This window comes from Sus scrofa, chromosome 14 (assembly GCF_000003025.6).
Source record: "Sus scrofa isolate TJ Tabasco breed Duroc chromosome 14, Sscrofa11.1, whole genome shotgun sequence".
NCBI classification, from domain to species: domain Eukaryota; kingdom Metazoa; phylum Chordata; class Mammalia; order Artiodactyla; family Suidae; genus Sus; species Sus scrofa.
This window is the reverse complement of record NC_010456.5, coordinates 136,536,599-136,556,242: the sequence shown is the minus strand read 5'-3', so window position 1 is coordinate 136,556,242 and position 19,644 is coordinate 136,536,599. Positions and strand designations below refer to the sequence as shown.

General features: G+C 48.6%; 1 protein-coding gene across 1 annotated transcript in view; it reads right to left on the bottom strand.

Annotated features, from left to right (window-relative positions):
• Window positions 1–19,644, bottom strand: part of DOCK1 (dedicator of cytokinesis 1) — a 545,742-nt gene that overhangs the window by 189,246 nt on the left and 336,852 nt on the right. Inside the window, 2 exon segments of the mRNA XM_021072613.1 lie at window positions 4,183–4,277; window positions 11,854–11,955. Of these exon segments, the coding sequence (XP_020928272.1) occupies window positions 4,183–4,277; window positions 11,854–11,955 (197 nt within the window).

The following is a 19,644-nucleotide window of genomic DNA, read 5'->3' as shown; positions in this document are numbered from 1 at the left end:
CAAAAAGCTAAGCAGGAACATCTTGACTTCTGTGCTGAAGATTGACTGAGGTAAGTAGTAAGTTTGCAGAAAAGCTGTGTTTTAAAGACACCAGGATTTAAAACAAAATACTCAAGGTAGCTGGGTAGCTTTGGGGCTGGGCTTGGAGGCGGATGGCCTGCGGTTAGTAACTGGCCCTAGCACTTCCCAGCTGTGTGTCTTTGGGCACGTTAAAAAACGTTTAGGCCTCGACTTTCCCATCTGTAAAGTGGGCATAAACAACAGCTGCCTCAAAGTGCTGCCGGGTGATGAGGACACAAGGGCTCGCAGTCTCTCTGTAGACGTGCTCGGCACGTGCAGAGCTCGTGCTTCCCTCTGGGATGCAGACACATCACTCGGGAGGCGAGTGTGAAATGGTAAGGAAACGCTTGACTCGGAAACTGGCATCTTAAGCAAGGATGTGAAAGAAAACAAAAGGTCACCAAGCAGATGACTTAAGGTGGCTTCAAGTTTTACCTCGTAGGCGGCACGGAGGCACTATCTTCCTCAACCACCCAAGTGATTCAGCTTCTAAAGGCCGATATCATTTATGGGAAGGATGGGGCAGCACTGTGATGTGATTCGATGTCAGAATGAAAACTGCAACGATCACAGCTCCAGCTCGGATCAGACTCTAACCTGCCTCCTCCATGACCCCCTCTTCTGCTATTTCTGGGACGTGCAATCTTGTGCCTGCAGAATGTGTCAGCTGCGGGGCACACACACAAGCACAGACATGCACAGAGGTCCATACACACGTGCAAACATGCCCACCACACACACACTGCTCATCCTTTGAAAGCTCTGATGGAAGAAACGCTGTCGGCTGGAAGCCTTGGCCTCAGAGGACCAGAATTCCTGATGAGACAGTTCCCTACAACAGTCTCTGGACAACATAAAATAAACTGCAGAGGTTGTACATTCAGAGCGTTCCCCTTCTCGAGGTGTCTTTTAGGGCTGCAGCCTGTGTGGCCACTACATGAGTGACGAGGATGGACTTCCGGCTCCACAGCCTAATTCCATCATCACCTACACGAGACTTATCCTGAGAGCATATCCAGCATCTTGCTTGTCCAGACGACACAACACACCAGGGCTTCTCCATGGCAGAACTACCTTTCCTTAAGAGCAAACACCGCTTCTCCCCGTGGCCCAGATGCAAAGGCTTGGGTTGGCAATGCCATCGCACACCTGCACCTCCGACCCATGCCTGCTGGGGTGCACGGGAGAAGGGATGCAAGGATGGGGCCGGCTCCGGTGTGTGGGGAATGCACAATTCCAGAGCGCACTGGAAGGCCCCCAGGGTCTCCAGAGAAGGGAACTGAGCACAGCGCTCCAGGCTTGAGTCACAGACCACGTGGCTTTCGCCCAAGTGCAGGTCTGGGGTGATGCTCGGATACCTCGGTGTTGGTGGGAGGAGCAGATGACGCAGGGTAGGAAGAGGAAATGAAGCCACCATAACAGTACGCTACAAACAGACTCTCTCCACGGTTACATAATCAGCATACAGACAGTGAAAGCGTGGCGGAACCTTCCAGAACAGGACGATGGTTTACCTGGGGACAACCCCTGGGAGTGGGGTCACCGAGTCATACAACTTTGGAGAACAGATGGCATCTGACCTTGGCCTTGGAACACACAGCCTGGCTGCCAGGACAAGGTCACTCTGCAGGGGAGATGGGGTGAAGGTCAGGTCCCCATGCGCGGTCTCGGCCCCTACCCGCCTCCTCCCTGTCTTCCCCCGGTGGCCGCTGCCTGGCGCTACAGCCTCCTTCACTTCTGCTCAGCGGTGTAACAGGGTCTGTGGTTTCCTTACTGACTACTGCCGTGACAAGATTTTCTGCCTGTTCAGCTAAATGCAGAGGCCCCCGGCTCATTTTACTGCCAGACAGCAAGGACCGCTCTTCCATGTGCAGCCAGAGCAAAGAGAAGCCGGGTCTTTGAGTAGATCCAGGACAGAGGGTTTTGTTGTTTTGTTATGTGAGAAACAGGTAATTAAGACGTGAGCACTGAAGCTCTTGAGACTAATGCTAAAGCGTCGCTCAAAAAGTTAACCCAAATAGGGAAAAAGGAAGCCACTCCTAGTGCTTGCAGGGCCTCCCTTTCTAGGTGAGGAGTCAGGTGCCAAGAGACAGCCGCTGGAAACACAAGAAACAGAGGCCAGAACCCCTGTTCTGAGCCCCGGCCACGCGGTTTACATCCACAGCCTTGAGAGGCCGCTCTGGGCATCATCTCTTGGAATCCTCAGAGCTTGTGTGATGCAGGGAAGGTTTCAGCCACAGCAACACAGGACGTCAAATGGACAACATGCACTTAGGCTCAGCCCTTGGAGAGGTCAGCTCAAAACCCTGCACCTTCTGAGAGACAGGGCCGATGTCATCTCTGCCGTCCCAGAAAGTAGCATCACTCAGAAAAGGCAACGGGAAAGGCCCGTGCTGCCGTGCAGCTGGTCACAGGATAGCTACAATCACTAAACAGAGGCAACGCCCTCAAGGAAAATGCAAATGAAAACACAGTGGGGAGTTCCCTGGTGGCCTAGAGGTTAAGGACCTGGCTTGGGTCACCTCTGCGGTAGGGGTTTGATCCCGGGCCTGGAAATTTCTGCATGCTGAAGGCATGGGCAATAATAAGAATAATAATAAAATAAGTAAAACCACAATGAGACACACTACATGAATAACATAAGGGCTAAAATAAAAAATGGTGACAAGAGCAAATGCTGGCAATGATGCAAAGAAACGGGATCACTAGCTACATAAGAGCGACCCCCTTTCTCTTGGCGGTTTGGCAGTTTACTATAAAACTAAACATGTAAGTTATAGTTTGCAATTTATTATAAAACTGAACATGTAAGTCCCATGTGATCCAGTATTTGCCTCCCTGGGCATTTGTGCCAGAGAAATGAAGACCTAGGTTCACACAAAAACCTGTACAGTAGTGTTCACAGCAGATACATCTGCAACAGCCCAAACTGGAAACAGCCCAACAGCCCAGATGTCCTTCAACAATTAAAATGCTTAAACCATCGGTGAGACATCCGATGGAATATTACTCAGTGATGAAAAGGAACAAACCACTGATACAGCAACTTAAATGTATCTCCAAGGAATTAGGCAAAGTGGGGAAAAAAAAAAAAAAAAGCCAGTCAACCCCAAAGATTTCCTCCTGTATTATTCCACTCATGTAACATTTTTGAAATAACAGAATTTGAGAAAAGGAGAACAAATGAGCAGTTGCTGGGACTGGGGAGGGGGAGGGGTGTCACAGACGGGGAAGCAGAGGGACCCTTGCCGTGAAGGAGACGTTCCAGGTCTCGGTGGTGGCGGTTTTGAGAAGACACCCACGTGAAAAACATTGTTAGAAACGAACCGTGAGCCCTAACGAGCACAAGCCAAACTGGGAAAATCCGAGTAAGATGGGAAAATCGCATCCCTGTCAGCTCCCTGACTGCAGTTTGATGCTATCTGTGGTTTTGCGCGATGTGATCGCTGACGGAACCTGAGTCAAATGCACACAGCATCTCCTGTCTTACTTCTTCCTGCCTCACGGACTGTGAGTCCACAATTATTTCCATAAACTCTGCTGCAGTAGGAAAGACGGGGACAGAAGAAGTCAACAGAAGTTTCTTCTAGAAACCGCATGTTTGTGACTGAGACCCCCCGTGATCTTTGTTGGCGCCTCCAGAAATGATAAAACCCAAGAGCTAGAAAATTAACCAGCAGCCCTCACAGGAAGAGGATGAACAAGGCACACATTTAATATTTAATGAGTATGATGAAAATGCTCATGATTTTTTTAAGCTGAAATATGTGGAATGCAAACACTTTTCACAACAACTCCCGTAGAGCTGGGACTCGCTGGGGCTGATAAACACATACGGTTAAAATTAAATGGCAAACAGAGGCCCCCGGCAAAGGTGAAGGGCAGGCCAGATCACGTTTGTTTTTCCACAAGGGGCAAAGCCCAAGTTCTCAGCGGCAGTGCCCTGGGTTGGCATCAAGAAGGCACCCTCTCTCCAGGCCCATTTCTCCAAAGAACCATTTGCATCACAGAAGGGGGAGCACCCTGGAAGCTGTGGGCGCTCCTCCCGTATCCAGGCAACACCATCGTCTCCACCAGACGCGAACCAGGCCCCTCGTAAAGGAGGGCGCCCCCCGTACTCACTTATTCTGCATCATGTTCATTATCACCCAGTCGAACGGGTAGACGTTCTTCCCAATGAGGTTCTTAAACATGATGAAGGTTTCCATCAGGAAATCCTGAAATAAAAAAGAGAGCATTGAAAGAGCCCACCCAGGGAAGGAAGGAAAGCAATGCCTCCCCTTTGAATGATGCCATTATAAATGACCTCATTTTTTTTCAGCGGAATGAAAACGTACAAAAACGCAATGAAGACGTATTTCACAGGAGCTGGATATCACACTTTCCACCTTTCTGTCTGCCTGGGCACCTCCTGCCCTGGAGAACCTTCCCAAGGACCCATTCGTTAAAAAATAGCCCCTGGGCATGTTTCTAAGAGTCATGAAGAGTAAATCCCCAAAGGCCACAAATATATATTCGTACTCTCTCTGCTTAAAGGAAACCACTTTTAAACAAGTGTAACACGCAGGCCGTAATTGTGTCTTGCATTGACTCATGTTTCATGATGCACGGGGCCCAGTGGGTAGAATACGCGGTAATGTCATCCCTGCCTGCTCCTTATGTGATTTAACAAATGAAAGGCGCGAACAGGAGCTCCCGACCGTCTTCACCCACTCAGCTCCCTGTAAACCACCTGAGCCAGCAGTCGCCTTGCCAAATGCTTTTACGCGGCCTCGTCAAATCCTCGAGCTCCTCCGCCAGGCCTCTGCACTTCACAAGCCCTGACCCGCAGCCCCGAGCTGCTTCCACGCTGATAAGACCGCTCCTGGCATTGGGAAGCGGCACCTGTTTCCTAGCAGGTCCACTTCGTGCCTGTTCGAGTTTGGAGAATTTCTTCAATCTGACTGCTTTAGCGCTGGTTCTCAGCTAATTCGAATAAAAACACGTGGTTGTCCTGAAAAGCGCACATGCCAGGGAGTCCAGGACACAGGCCCCCTCCTCCAGACCTGCGTGGGACGGGGGCCAGGCAGCTGAGATCCACGTGGGAAAATGAGGCGGTGGTCAGAGATGGCCCAGTGCATGGATGTGTCTATCTGTCTATTTATTTATCTTCTTTTATGCCTGCACCTGCAGCATATGGAAGTTCCCGGGCTACGGGTTGAATGGGAGAGAGAATTTCAGGAGCCAAGAAAGCAAGTCCCAGCACAAAGTTCTACACGGAAACTTCTGGCAAAAAAGGCACGTGTTCCATTCGAGAGCAGTAAGGATACCTTCTCTGCAGCCTTCATAGCAATGTCAGGTTAGAGCAAGTCAAGGCTGCCCTGCAAGAAGTTTGTGGAGCCCCCGACCCACCCCAGAGAAAGACTCAAGGAGAGGGAGCTCCTGTGGTGGCTCAGCAGGAATGAACCCGACTGGTATCCATGAGGACGTGGGTTCGATCCCTGGCCTCGCCCAGTGGGTTAAGGATCCGGTGTTGCTGTGAGCAGTGGTGGAGGTCACAGATGCGGCTTGGATGTGACGTTGCTGTGGCTGTGGTGTCGGCCGGCAGCCACAGCTCCGATTCAACCCCTAGCCTGGGAACCTCCATATGCCTTACGTGTGGCCCTAAAAAAAGAAAAAAGCAAAAACGCCTCAAGGAGCAAGCATGATCACCCCTTTTTGCAACAGAAGCCTCCAGCGCGGGAAAAGTTAGGATTCTGGGCAGGATCAGGAGGGAGAGTCAGCCCTGTGTCCTCTGAACTCTGCCCGCGGGAGCCCTGACCGGCGCCCTTGTGGGCTGGGTTGTCCGCCCGACACCTGACACGGGGAACAGCTTCGCTCCCCAGTTTAACTTCTGAAATTCCTATTTCACTACTGAAGTTTCCGCATCCCGTTTTAATGACCAGGTTGCCCACTCGGCTGGCTGAGCGCCGTGATTCAGTCGCATCCCCATGTGCATGAAATTGCTGGCTTTCTGGCTGATCATGCCTCAAAGCCTAATAATTGAGAGACAGGGTCTGGTTCTTATTATTCCGGAAGAGAAGCATATTTTCCCAACTCTTTTTGTCCCCCTCTAGGAAACACAGTCCCACACGTCATTAGTATGGCTCAGCTGTTAAATTGTGGTACTTTGCTGATCAAACAAAATGCTGCAGATTGTGAGAAATGAGGTTTCGCAAGGCTTTCCTGTGGGCCTGCATAATTTACTAGCCACGGGGTGGTCCCCACCGCCCCCTACAAGGCCTAACAGACTACTGCACTGCTATGGCCAAGGCAAGAAAGGGAGGTGGGGGAGGAAGAGGGGGTGTCTTGTGACATTTTCATCATTTTACGTCAACCCATTCCTGCTGCATTTTTCAGTTTGACCCTTCACCATTGATGCTCCCATAATGCCTGGACACGCTAACAAGAGCCATCGATGGATTCCATCGGCAGTCTTCCTGTTATAAACCCATTGGCTTCTGTCCCTCTCTGTCCCCAGCCACTTGGATAACTGGTCAGCCTCTTTCACGTGGACAACTGGACGGGAATCCTAGCTCATTTACCTATGTCCGTTCTTGTCCCTCTTGGTCCCACTTCAGCCAGAAGGATCAGGCTTTTCCAAAAGCTGATCAAGCACCAACACTTCCCCAGGCTCCCACTGCACCCAAATCCCCGGTGACTTTCCCGTGTTCTTAGATTAAAGCCAGAGTTTTGGTTCTTGGAAATAGCGAGTCACCATTCTCTTAAGTTAAAGACTAACTGTTTCAGACGCAGACCATCAGATGCTAAACGCATCCGATCAGAGATCGCCAGAGGATGGGACCTTTGCCAATTTTCTGTGGAGGCCACAGAATCACCCAGAGATTACACGGTGGTCTTTAAGAGGTATGTATCTTCCCAGCAGAGATGTGTCAGTTACTTGCTTTTAACCCTGTGATCAGAGCCAGCATCACCCGCACAGGCCAGCCCGGCATTCCGGCCTCCTGACAGACGCAATGGGGAACCCGCCACACCAGCTTCCATTCTGCTTTTGGCCAACAGGGTGGACTTGAATTTTAGACCACGCTTCCAGTTCGCAGCACATAGGAATTTGCACAAACAAAACTGCACACAAGGCAGTGATCAAAAATTCCAAAACAGGAGAGAGTCTGCAAAGCTAATGGCTTTAGCGCTTCAAAAGAACAAAACAAATAAAAGATGTAATTTAATTTTAAAAAGCAATGCCAGGAAAGGGAAGAAAAAACAAGGTGATGAACCTCACTTTAGGAAAAAAAAAAAGAGAGTAACGAGATATGCCCAGATACAAGGGAGGACTCCGGACTAGATGCAGATTTGATGACAGACAACAGAGACTGCGGAGAACTGAGGAAAAATTCTGCAGAGGTGATTGTTATGTCCTGAAAGGGCAGTGACACCCCTGGACGCTGCCTTCATCCCTGAGAGAGCTTGGCTGAACCACTTCCATGTTCCTCCCCCTCTCAGGGGATCGGGCTACGAGAAAGAGGGGCGTAGAGACCCACAGGGGAGCCTGAGTGCTAGGGACAGAGGGGTCCCGGGGGCAGGAACGATGCTTCTCAGGTCCTCTTCTTTCAGCTTTCCTGTATGCTTGAAGCTTTTCATGGCACAACTTGAAGAAAGCGTATAAGCGGTGCACTGTATCACTGTCAACATGTCAACATCCTGGGTTTTTTTATTTTTTGCGTGTTTTTTTTTTTTTTTTTTTTTTTTAGGGCTGTACCTGCGGCATATGGAGGTTCCCAGGCTAGGGGTTGAATTGGAGTGACAGCTGCCGGCCTCCACCATAGCCACAGCCACGCAGGTTCCAAGCCACGTTTGCGACCTACACCACAGCTCATAGCAACCCTGATCCTTAACCCACTAAGCGAGGCCAGGGTTCAAACCTGCCACCTCAAGGTTGCTAGTCAGATTCGTTTCCGACGTGCCACAATGGGTACGCTTACATCCTGGTTTTGATATGCTTGGATACTGATAGTTTTGCAAGATGCTACCATTGAAAGAAAGATGGTACCATTGAAAGAAACGGGCTGAAGCACACAGAGACGCTCTGGATTATTTTTTTTTACAGCTGCATGTGACTCAACTACCTCAAAATTAAAAGTGAGACACAAAATAAATGCCTTAAAAATAAATGCACAACAGTGAGGGGAAAAACAGTAAGTAAATGACAGAGAAAGGGCCATCTAAGAAGCAGAAAGACACAGAGCCTCTTCACATAGGACCCGCGGGCCCAGTGCGGCTGGATGCCTCAGCCCATCTCCGGGCCCACGGCACTCCAGTCCCCTCCCAGCCCCCAGGACAGGCTCCTGCACACGCTGCTCCCCGCTGCGTGCTCTCCCCTCTGCTCGTGTGTGCCACAGTCCTCTCCTCTGCAGAGAAGGCTTCCTGCCCGCCTGACCTGGACCAGCCTGGCGGCTTCACGAGGACGGCTCGTTCACAGCATGGGTCACCCGGGTTGTTGGACGGACTCTCTGATTCCCTGTGATATGCCCCACTCGACTGGGGGCCACGACAGCAGGACTGTCTGACTTGCCCGCTGTCACCTCCTCCACCTGGTTGACACAAGTTGCTATCGAGTGAATTCATGGTAAAGCTCACCATCGGCCCCTGCAGAGGGTCTTCAATAAAGCTCTGCCTCCAAGGAGGAGTCACGTGAATAAAGACCCTCCACACGAGGCTCCTCCTCCACTCAGGACTCGCTGCACAGCTTGGAAATCCGTTTCGCATGGAACTCCAGGCTCTTTAAGGCCAGGCCCAGCCAAGCGCAGGATGTACCCTAGGCAGGGACAGTCACCTGGCTACGATTCCTGCTTTCGCAATCCCTGTGGGCCTCCTCGCCATTTCCATTTGCGTGAAGTCACCCTGGGCCAGCCCAGCACCCACGGAGGGCTGGGTGGACAGGTGCGGAGGAAGGGACGATGGGCCGTATCCAGGTGAGGCCAAGGCAGGTGTCAGAGAGGAGCTCTCAGGAGGGGGTGGGATGGAGCCTGAACGGAGGCAGGTGCCCGTTCCAGGAAATGCACCCTGAGAGCTCACAGGGGGCCTGAGCGGGCTCCCTAGGTAAGCTACAAGTGGACAGAACTGGGGGGCGCATAGGAAGAGGTGGGAGGCACGGTGGCCAGCGGCTCCCTATGGGTCCTCCTGGGAATGAGATAACCCCTCCTGTATCCTGCCTTCACTCAACCTGCAGCCAACGAGCCGCACTTCTACCTGCACTATTCTTGGCTAAGTCATCATCCACTGTCACCCCGCAGACATTTCTTTAGGGCCACTTGTGGGAACTGGGGACACGTGTCAAGACTGCCTTCTCCCCTGGAAGGTCCAGGGCACTCCTCCTCCCCTTATTTCAGGGACTGAGCACCGTCTCCACGTGTGGTCCTGATCTGTGAGTCGGACACAGGACAGCCAGCAGTGACCACCTCGGATCAGCGTCTCCACTGCAGGAGAACTTAAAGACGCCACGTGGCTCGCCATCCTAAAGGAATTGCCTCTATTGGGAGAGAGCTGTGAGCTCAACATGTCCGTTCTTCTTTCCTGGGTTCGTCTTTCCGTCTCACGCTGTGCTCAGCCTCTCCCCATCTTGGGTGCCAGAGGCCATTTGAGAGACTGTAGAAGCAACAGCTCTGAGACGTGTGACTTTGGTGTCGATAGTAACTGTGATTCTGTGAGGGCATCACTCATCCAACCAGAAAAGGCCATGACTGCTAAAGAATCAGGGACATAAATGTGACACACACCACACGTGTGAGTATAGCCTTACAAGGAGGGCGTCCTGAGAAAACAGTCGAGACGCTTTTCCGACTGCATTACTAAGTAACGTCCGAGGGTTCAACACAAAATGATCTTCTGTTGTTGTGAGCCGTTGTCCAAGTAGAAACCCTGTCAAATACACCCTGTGCGTCGTCAATAGATGGGAACACACGTTACAAAGGTTCTGACGGATCAAACGACGATGAAAAAGGCTTACGATCCTTGCAGCCTGGATTCCTGATATTCACACCACAACTGCCATTTTATAGCAGAAATCAAACGACTGGGGTTCTGCACTCGTGTGCCCAGGGAAACGAAAATGCCCTGAGAAGCCAAGATCACAACACGTAACAAGTCGCTGATGATCTGCTCGCTGATGATCTGCTCGGTCCAAGAGAGAGAGAGCACACCTGGAATTCAGCACGTTCCAGGCATCCTTAAATGCCATTTCGTACAATCACGTTTCACAACGCACCGAAGCTCCCTAATTAACAGCACGACCTAATAATGCAGAGGAACTATTTCTAACAGTGTGCGTGTGTCGCAGGATTTTGATCACGTGACTCTTCTGACACAGGGCAAATAATTCATTGGAGTCCTATGTTTTCAGTCTGGAGAAAGCTCCTCATTCTGAAAACTTGATAATGCAGCCTGAACTGCTGCCTGGGAAACGGTCCATACAGGTTCAGCTATAACTATCCTTCCGCTCATGGAGACAGGGCTGAGGGATGCATGAGGCCTGAAAGTTTCACATAAGCAAATCTGACCTCTCTCGGCCATGACTGCTAAAGAATCAGGGACATAAATGTGACACACACCACACGTGTGAGTATAGCCCTAGAGCCCTATGTCAAACTGCTCGCTTATATGAAAAAACATAACTAAACACACAGATACACAACCACATGCGTATTCTTTTCTTCTCTCCCTTTTTTTTTTCCCTGCCACAGTGTATGGCAGCTTGATGTGGGATCTCAGTTCCCAGACTAGGGACTGAACCCAGGCCACAGCAGTGACAGTGCAGAATCCTAACCATTAGACCACCAGGGAACTCCCCACATACATGCTCTTTCCTTTTTATTGATGGAAAATGGCTATAATTTTAAGGTATACATCCATGTTTGTATCCTCAGAAATTTAAATACACATCTTTATGGTTATGTGTTACAGCATATAGATGTATGTATATAGAGAGAGTGACACAGAGTGACAATTAGTAAGGTCGTTCTGAGTGAGAACTCATTCTTTGGGGGAAAAAAGCATTACATGCATTGACTTCTTCCCAGCCCTTAATAGGAGAGATATAACATGTAACCAACCTTGTTCTGGAGACACTACAACGTGCTAGGTCTAGAGAATTCTAGCGCCCTGGGAGATGGGCTCTCTCCTCCCAGACAGCAGGGTCGAGGCGGACCCGTCCATACACTGGCTGCAGCTTCACAGCAGCCACCCACCCCGCGGCCCTGCGAGGTCAGGCCGCCTGCGAGAGGGGCCGGAGCCGCACGTTCCCCTCTCTCGCGGTACTTCTCCTAATTAAGTCGTAGCACAGTCTTACCGAGGATGACGAGAGAATTATTTTGAGCAACGCTAATGAGCTTCCATGATTAGAGCTAATTAATAACGGAGCACAACTGAAGACTGAAAATGCTCTCTGGCTTCTGCTATTGAAACTTAATCAATAAATGAACAAGAGTTTATGGTAGACTCTCCAGAGGTAACATCTCTGAATTTTCCAATTTTCCGTGACCTCAAGACAGGGAGAGGAAAGAAAAGGGAAGGGGGGGGGACCACATGAGATTCCTCTGGGTGGACCCCCGATCACTCTCTAGCTGGGCACAAGGGGACAGTCTGTGTCAGGACCCTCGTCCTCCTACAACACGCCTTTAGCTAGCCCATCCCAGGTGGCTTCCGAAAGCAAGCCGAGGCAGGTCAAAGTCATATTCAGAATGGAAATATCTCCATCGGGCTTGGCATATACAACGCCAGCCTCAAAGCGCGCTTCTACAAGGTCAAAGTTACACTCACCACCACGTCGGTCCGCATTTTCCCAAACGTCTTGATTAAATGGGCGTAATGATAGTCTTCCATCTGCCGCAAAATAGCTGTCATACAGGCCACGAAGTTCCCCTGTAAACAGATCAAAAGCTACAGTCAGATGAGGAGAGACGCACACGGTGGGAAAAGCTGCTGTCAGCGCAGAGTCTGGGAGGAAAGCGTCGGGCAGAAGCCACGGGCGTGGCTGGCCAGCCGAGGGACCGCTCTCTCCAGCCTCCCCCGGCTTCCACTGCCTCCCCTCTCTCTGCCTGCATTGAACGCTTCCTGATACAAGACTGTCCAGCCTGGGGAAAAAAAAAAAAAAACTTGAAATATTTTTGCATCACCCATGTGAAAGACCAGCCTGAAATGATGGCCATTCGTGTTGTGTACTTTCTGGAAAGTCACTGCCTTTATTATCAGGCAGTGTGTGCGGCTCCGCCACTTAGGCTGTGGCAAAAGGAGGCCTTTTATTTCTCAAAAGCTGCCTGTATCCCCCTACTACCGACTCCACAATGAGGGAGGGTCCAATTCTCCTCCGCGGGAAGACCAGGGAGAAGAACACAGCCTCATCAGAATGTCAAGTGGGAGAGACGGGAATTTCTCACACCAGGCAGAGCTGGGAGGAAGAGCAAAGTGGGAGAAACGAGAAACCAAAAGACAAAATCGAGACGTGGAGGAAGCCAAGAGGCCAGAGCACGTAGCAACAGAAGCGGCCAGGATGCATGTGGCTGCCGGTGTGGACGTGTTTGTGTGTGTGTGTGTGTGTGTGTGTGTGTGTGTATGCGCACACGCGAGTACTCGAGCACCGAGGGGAATCTGCTCTAGTGGGTGGGCAGGAGGTGAATTAGTTCCATCGCCATGAACTGCGATGTATCGCTTCTGAAGTTCATGGCTAACAACTTCCTAAAAGCCTTTCTTGCTTTTAAATGCCTTCCCTAAAGTAATGACGTTTCAAGAAACTCAGGACACATGTTTTCTCCTTTGAAACCAGTACAAAGTCTGATAAAATCAGAGGATGAGACACACTTCGAGACATGTCCCTAATTTCGCCTTGTTAAGTGAGTTCACAAATTGCGTTCTTTTACTCACTTCGACTTGGACAAGCAATATATTTGAATGCCCAAGTGTCTCCTGTATTCCTTTCGACTGCACGTTCTATAGGGAAACGGCAAAGTCCGACCCTTTTTCTGATCCGTTTTATGATATGCATATATGCTTTCCAAATGAGTCCTCAGAGGATGCATTACGTAAGTTGAACAAATAAAATAATGATAATAAGTATCTTCCAGTTGCCCAGAAATGTAAATTATTTGTGAATGATGATAATTGCTGAAATTTAGATTTCAAGTTGGTGTTCCAGGAAAGAGCTAAATAATGCTTGTTTTCCATTGGAGGAATGATTTGTAAATCGCAAAATGTCTATTTATGAATATGAACTTTGGAAATATGTAAATATTTGGCATCCCGTCGTGCTCAAGAGAAGCCACCTTTGCTTTTTCTTGACTCTTGATGAGTATTTGTGGTTAATGGTCTGTAAAACATTACACGGTGACCAATTAAAATGTGATAAGCACTGTGCTGAGGCCATCAGAACCACGGCCTCTTTCAATCTCACCCGTTTCTCTTTTTATCCCATTTTACAGGCAGGAAAACTGAGGCGGAGCGGTGTTCCTCCAGCAACGAGTACATGGAAAACCGGGTATGAGCCCAGCATGCAGGCCGGCTACAAGGTGGATGCTTAGGAGCTGAGCTGCTTTTCCTCTTATCCAGATAGGCCTTTTCATGCTTTTTCTGGGAAATCTGAGATCACTGCCAAGGGCCAAGAAGCAGCAGAGTTTCGCTTTCTTCCCTTCTGCGATTGTTGGCGAAAGATGGCAAGGAGGTGAGGACAGTAAAGCTGTCCCATTTTCCGCCCTGACTGAGCTGGCTTGCCATCTCCTCTCCACTAGACAGGGAACTTTTCTGAAGAGCAAGAAAAGGCCTGTACCAGTCAAGCATTCCCTAACAGGGGCTCAAATTAATTTTCTGCAGGTCCAAAGAGAGAACAGGGACGTAAACATTAGAATCACCAAAATCACAAAGCCAGCGATGAGTAATTAGAAGCAATATACCTGCGGACTGTACTTAAAATGTCAAGTTGAATGTGGAAAGAAGACCCCAGAGCAGTCTTGAAAATGCAGAGGGCATGAGCACTGAGTAACATTAAATTAAAAAAATTAAAAATTAAAAAAACCCGGGTGTATCCAGAGTCTGGCCAGACACTCAAACAGGTGACATGGACCTACTCAATTTAGGCAGCAGATTGCCATGTAATGCTAAAAAGAGATGCAAGGCAAAGGCCAGGGAACTGACCCAATGCAGAAAATGAAAAACTGAAGAGAAACAGCAATTTCCATAAAGCAAGTCTTGGGAGTACTTAAATGGCCGGTCAGGAAGCCTCCTCTGTATATAGAAGGTCCCAGAGAAGGCGACCAAACAGCCTCTTATTTAACTGCGATGAAGACTAACGGGAGTAGCCAAGGAAGGGGACAGAGGCAGGTCATTGCCATGAGCTAGAGGTCAAAGGTCAGGAGGTGCAAACGTGCTCTTTGCTTGACCCAAGGAAATGTTCCAGAAGCAATCTGCACTGTCCCATCTTTCTCAGAGGAAGCAAATGTAGCCCTTTCAGCCCTGTTCTCTGCTGAAGTTTTTGGTCCCACTGGGAAATGCCGGTCACCCTTCCTAGAAAGGTGCCCCCATTTCCTTGGAATGAAGTCCCATCCACGAGCAGCCAGCATCTTTAGACAAGCAGGACCTCTCCCGTGAATGCAGCAGGACCCTGTACAGCACAGTGGCGGGATTCTGAGGGTAGATTAAAAGCAGGTATATATATGGAAGCAGTATTTGAAACCAATCATATGCTAGACACAGAAATAAGGCAGAGCTGTGAAAAGACATTCATTCTGCAGGCTCAGAATAAAATTACTACTCTATGCCTTTTCGTTGATTTATTGGAAATGCATTTAAAAGTCGTAGGAAGCTTTTATTATAGACAATGGGTAGGCTGGCAGGTAGGCTGCTGGTGATCATGCAGAATTCCTCCTGAAACCTGAACTTGGGGGCCCAGTTCCAGCGCCAGTGGCTGAGTAAAAATGAGTAAACGAATAAAAATAAGTATACCTGGCTTATGGCTTCAAAGCAAAGCCAAACAAGGGCAGGGCAGTCAGGAGGCAGCTGCAGAAAATTTAAAAATCAGGGCATGAAATGCCTGATAAACAAAAAAATGTGAACCTCATTAGTAATCAAAGATGAAAATGGTGTATCATTATTTGCCTGCCAAAATAGCAGAGGCGTATTGAAGTGATAACAACGTTAGCTGAGGTGCAAGGGATGAGCCCTCTTAGACACCGCTGGGGGGAGCACAAATTGCTCTAACCTTTTTAAAAATCGATTTGGCGATAGGTTTGGAAAATACGGGGGAAAAAAAAACACTCATCTGCTCAGAGTAATTCCACTTCTAACAATCCACCTGAGGAAGTAATTCAGCATAAGAAATGTTTTGCCCAAAGAGGTCCAGAGCATCGCTGAAAACATCTCCATGTCCAACAGCTAGAAACTGTCGACATACTGTGATATTCTGTAGGACTGACAGCAAAAAAGACTACGGGATGCCCGCTTCAGTTTGAATCTCAGATAAATAACTATGTCCCCAATAGTGCACTGGACATGTTGCTGGAGATATGCGTACATTGAGAAAACTATCTGTTGTTCATCTGAAGTTCAAGTTCAACGGAGTGTCCCAGATTTCTTCTTCTTTTTTTATTAGAGAATAGTTGATTTACAGTGGAGTGTCCCGGAATTCTATTTGCTAAATCACACAACCATAACACAGTGTTATAATGAGATATTATGCAACCATTAAATACGACTCATGAAAATAGGAACTATTTGAAAAACCTAGGAGAAAGCTCAAAGACAAAAATCAGACACAATTTTGGTACATACGGTTTTCAGCAAAACAAAGAAAAAAAATAAAAAGAAGAAACAATTACAGGAAAAGACAGCAGATCATCGTCAGCGTGGGAGAAGGAGCCCAGATTGCTTTTAAAAATGCAAAACGTACTAGTATTTTAAAAGATGCGTTCACCTCTTTCTTCCCCTGCCCCCGAGTCCCCAGTTCCTACTCCATTAGCCTCTACAACCTCATCCATGTGGCTCCCCCGTCCATGTGGCTGAGGTCACTGCTCCCCAAACTCTGGACTGAACTTGGCTCTAAGCCCTCCGGACCTACCCTCAAGGGCCCAGGTTTAAATCTACTTGGGACCTCAGTGCTCTAGGCAGCTAGATGGTAACGGAGGACGGGGTAGGACAGAGAGGACAGCTAGAACCAAGGCAGGTAGAAAGGAGGACAGGTGCTAGAGCAGGTGTGTCAGAGACGCGAGTGTGTGATGGATGTGAGTACAGGATAGAGAGATGAAAGGCTTTAAAAAAAAAAAAAAGGACAGATTCTAGAAAATGGGAACTGCGACCCTTACCAGAGCTCGTGGCAAAGCTAGATCCTGTAACCCACGAGTGAGGCCAAGGATCGAACCCGAGTCCTCATGGATACTAGTCGGGCTTGTTCGCACTGAGCCACAATGGGAACACCCACTTGCAAATTTGAAACACACATTTTCACGAAGGCAAGTACTTTGAAGAGGAAGTGCCATGTACGTTTCATTTCACATGCATCAGTGAAAACAGACCTACCTCCCAGGCCATCGCCTGCAGAGTTTGGGATGAGTAGGTGCAAACTATGACACCTAGAATAGACAAGCAATGAGGTCCTGCACAGGGAACTGTATCCATTCTTGGGATAGAACATGAAGGAAGATAATATGAGCAAAAGAAGGTGTATGTATGTATGAGTGGGTCCCGTGGCTGTACTGCAGAAATGGACAGATCATTGCAAACCGACATTCATTTAAAAAAATAATTTTAAAAATCCAGAAAAAAATTGAGAAATAAAAAATTAAATCTTACTTTTGATTTCATAGGAAAAAAAATTACCAACATGCTCTGCTTCTGCTCTGCAGGTCTGGGCCCTCACAGTCAACAGAAAATTGGGCCTAGAGATTGGGATTTGTATGATTAAAGCCAAACCTTCCTTCGAAAAAACAACCGCCCCCACCCCAAAAAACAAACCTACCTCATCGTCTCCGTTACAATGAAAGAAAAAAACCATCCTCCAGAGAAGCTGCTGAACGATACGGGGCCAGAATCGCGGCAGAGGGGGGAAGATGCACGATTGGGTGGCTTTTGAATGCCCTTCATTTGGAAGAGCCTTTCAGCCCAAGACTCAACACGGTACAGCAACGTTTATGGGAACTAGAAGTTGTTCGAGAAGAGGGAATGCAATGGAGAGCTGAGCGCGCATGTCAAGGGCAGGTGTGATGCGAAAACCATCCCTGTGAGGAAGAGGTCTTGGACAGAGAAAGAGAAACCTTGGAGAAGGTAGAGGCTTTCTGTTTTCAAGGGGAAAGCCCATGGTGAAATGTTGAAACAAATGTTTAAAGTTCCCATTTGTTACAAGGAAATGGAAAAAAGGAAAATAGGGAGTCCAAAAGGCTAACACGGGGACTAGCTCAAATGTCGTGAACTGCTGCCTCCAGGCTCTCTGCAGAGACGATGTTTGTGAAAACGCACGGAGGGGGCTTCCGCCCAACAACCTGAAAGCCAACGAACACAGGAGAACGCCTGTCTCCTCCCATCACACTGACAGTGAGGAATGTTTGGAAAATTCACAAACCCACCAAGACCAAGAGAATGAGAGGAGACGCGACGGCAGACAAGAGAATTCTGGAAGCTGAGAATCCGAGGAAGGGTCAGAACCTGGAGGTGCCAGGTACCGGGAAAGCGAGGCGACATGCGAGGCAGAAATCAAAAGCCCTGATGTCATTATAATGTGGCCAGTATGCCCACTGCCAGCAGGTCTGCCAAGGGACCCCACTCACTCCCCGCAGGGAATCTTGTGTTTGTCCTCAGGACAAAGCAGAAGAGACAGCAGCAGGACCACCGGGCTGAGACTCTCCGGTGATGAGAAGCCGTGCTCTGCTCTGCTCAGCTCGGCTCCCAGAGAAGCAGCAGGGCTAAGCCCCTCGGCCAGGCTTGGCCCACACCAAACTGGAACAGAAGCCTGGGAGAATCCCCTTTGGGGAAACCGACCCGCCCAAGAGGGTACCCGCTGACGTCCCACTGAGGTCCGGACAGCCTGAGAGCTCAGCGCACACAGGCTTGCCATGCGGTGAAGCTCGCCAGCCTCCTGGCTCTGTGCACACCTGGGAAACAGCGGGTCTGATCCCAAGGGCAGCACCTCCTGAGAAACGTCAACCAAGCTTACATAAAGTAGACTGGAACAAACCAAAACAGAAGCCAGAGGAATGAAAGAAAACTAAGAAAATATAAGACAATTCGGAGTTCCCGTCGTGACTCAGCCATAATGAACCCGGGTAATATCCGTGAGGATGAGGGTTCGATCCCCGGCCCCACTCAGTGGGTTAAGGATCTGGCATTGGGGCGAGTTGTGGTGTAGGAAAGAAGGAAGAAAATGAGGGAGGGAGGGAGAAAGGAAGGAAGAAAGAAAAGAAAGGAAAATGTAAAAAAATTCTAAGAACTATCATTATTACCCTCAGGTAGACTTGCAATTTTTCCCTACAGTAGTAACATAATGCTATGCAAAGAAAAAAAAAAACAAAGGAATGATTCTGGAATACACCAGCTGTATTAGCAGAAAGAGACATTTTGAAAGAAGTGCTGGGATCTAAAACTCATGTCATCCTCCAGAAAGTAGACAAGAAGACACACAGGAGGTGGGAGGGGGAAACAGCATCCGAGAATCCATTTAAGCGTCGGTACCTGATACCTCGGAATTCTGGAAAGAAAGAACACAGACAATGGAGAGACAAAGTGTCCTTATGGGAGTTCTCATTGCGGCACGGTGGGTTACACGGTGTCTCTGAAGTGCCAGGACTCAGGTTCGATTCCAGGCCTGGCACAGTGGGTTAAAAGCACTGGCATTGCCACAGCTGCGGTGTAGGTCACAACTGCAGATCTGATCCCTGGTCTGGGAACTCCATATGCCGCAGGATGGCCAAAAAAAGAAAAAAAAAAAAAAAAAAGAAGAAGAAGAAGTATCTTTCCAAAATGACAGAAGACTTATAAAAGAATTTTAGAACTAATAAAGGACCTCAGCAGATTGTAGAACACAGAATCAAAATACAAAAATCAACTGTATTTCTGTACATTATCCACGAACAAACCAAAAGTAAAATTCGGGAGAGAAAAAAAAAAAACTCCCATTTGTAAAATAAAAAGCATCAAAAAATACTTGAGAATAAATGTAACAAAATGGTGTCAGCTTGGACCCCCAAAACTACGAGGTAGTGTTGAAAAATTAAAGAAGATCTAAATAAATAGAAAGACATCCCACGTTTACACAGATGAGAACTTCATATTGAGAAGATGGTTACAGCCCCCACACTGATGGACAGATGCAACTCAATGCCTTTCAAAATTCAGGCTGCTTTGCAGAACCTGACAATATTTTGACCATATTTTGCATGGTTCCTTTTCTAACAAACGTTCACAATAGGTACATAGATAAGGGTGGAAGGAGTCATGATTGCTAAGGACTGGAGGTTTCGGGGGGAAATGGGGTGTGACTGCTAAAGGGTATAGGTTTCCTTTGGCAGTGATGACAGTATCCTAAAACTGATCACTGCAATGGTTAAACAAGTCTGTGCAAATCCGTAAACCGCTTAG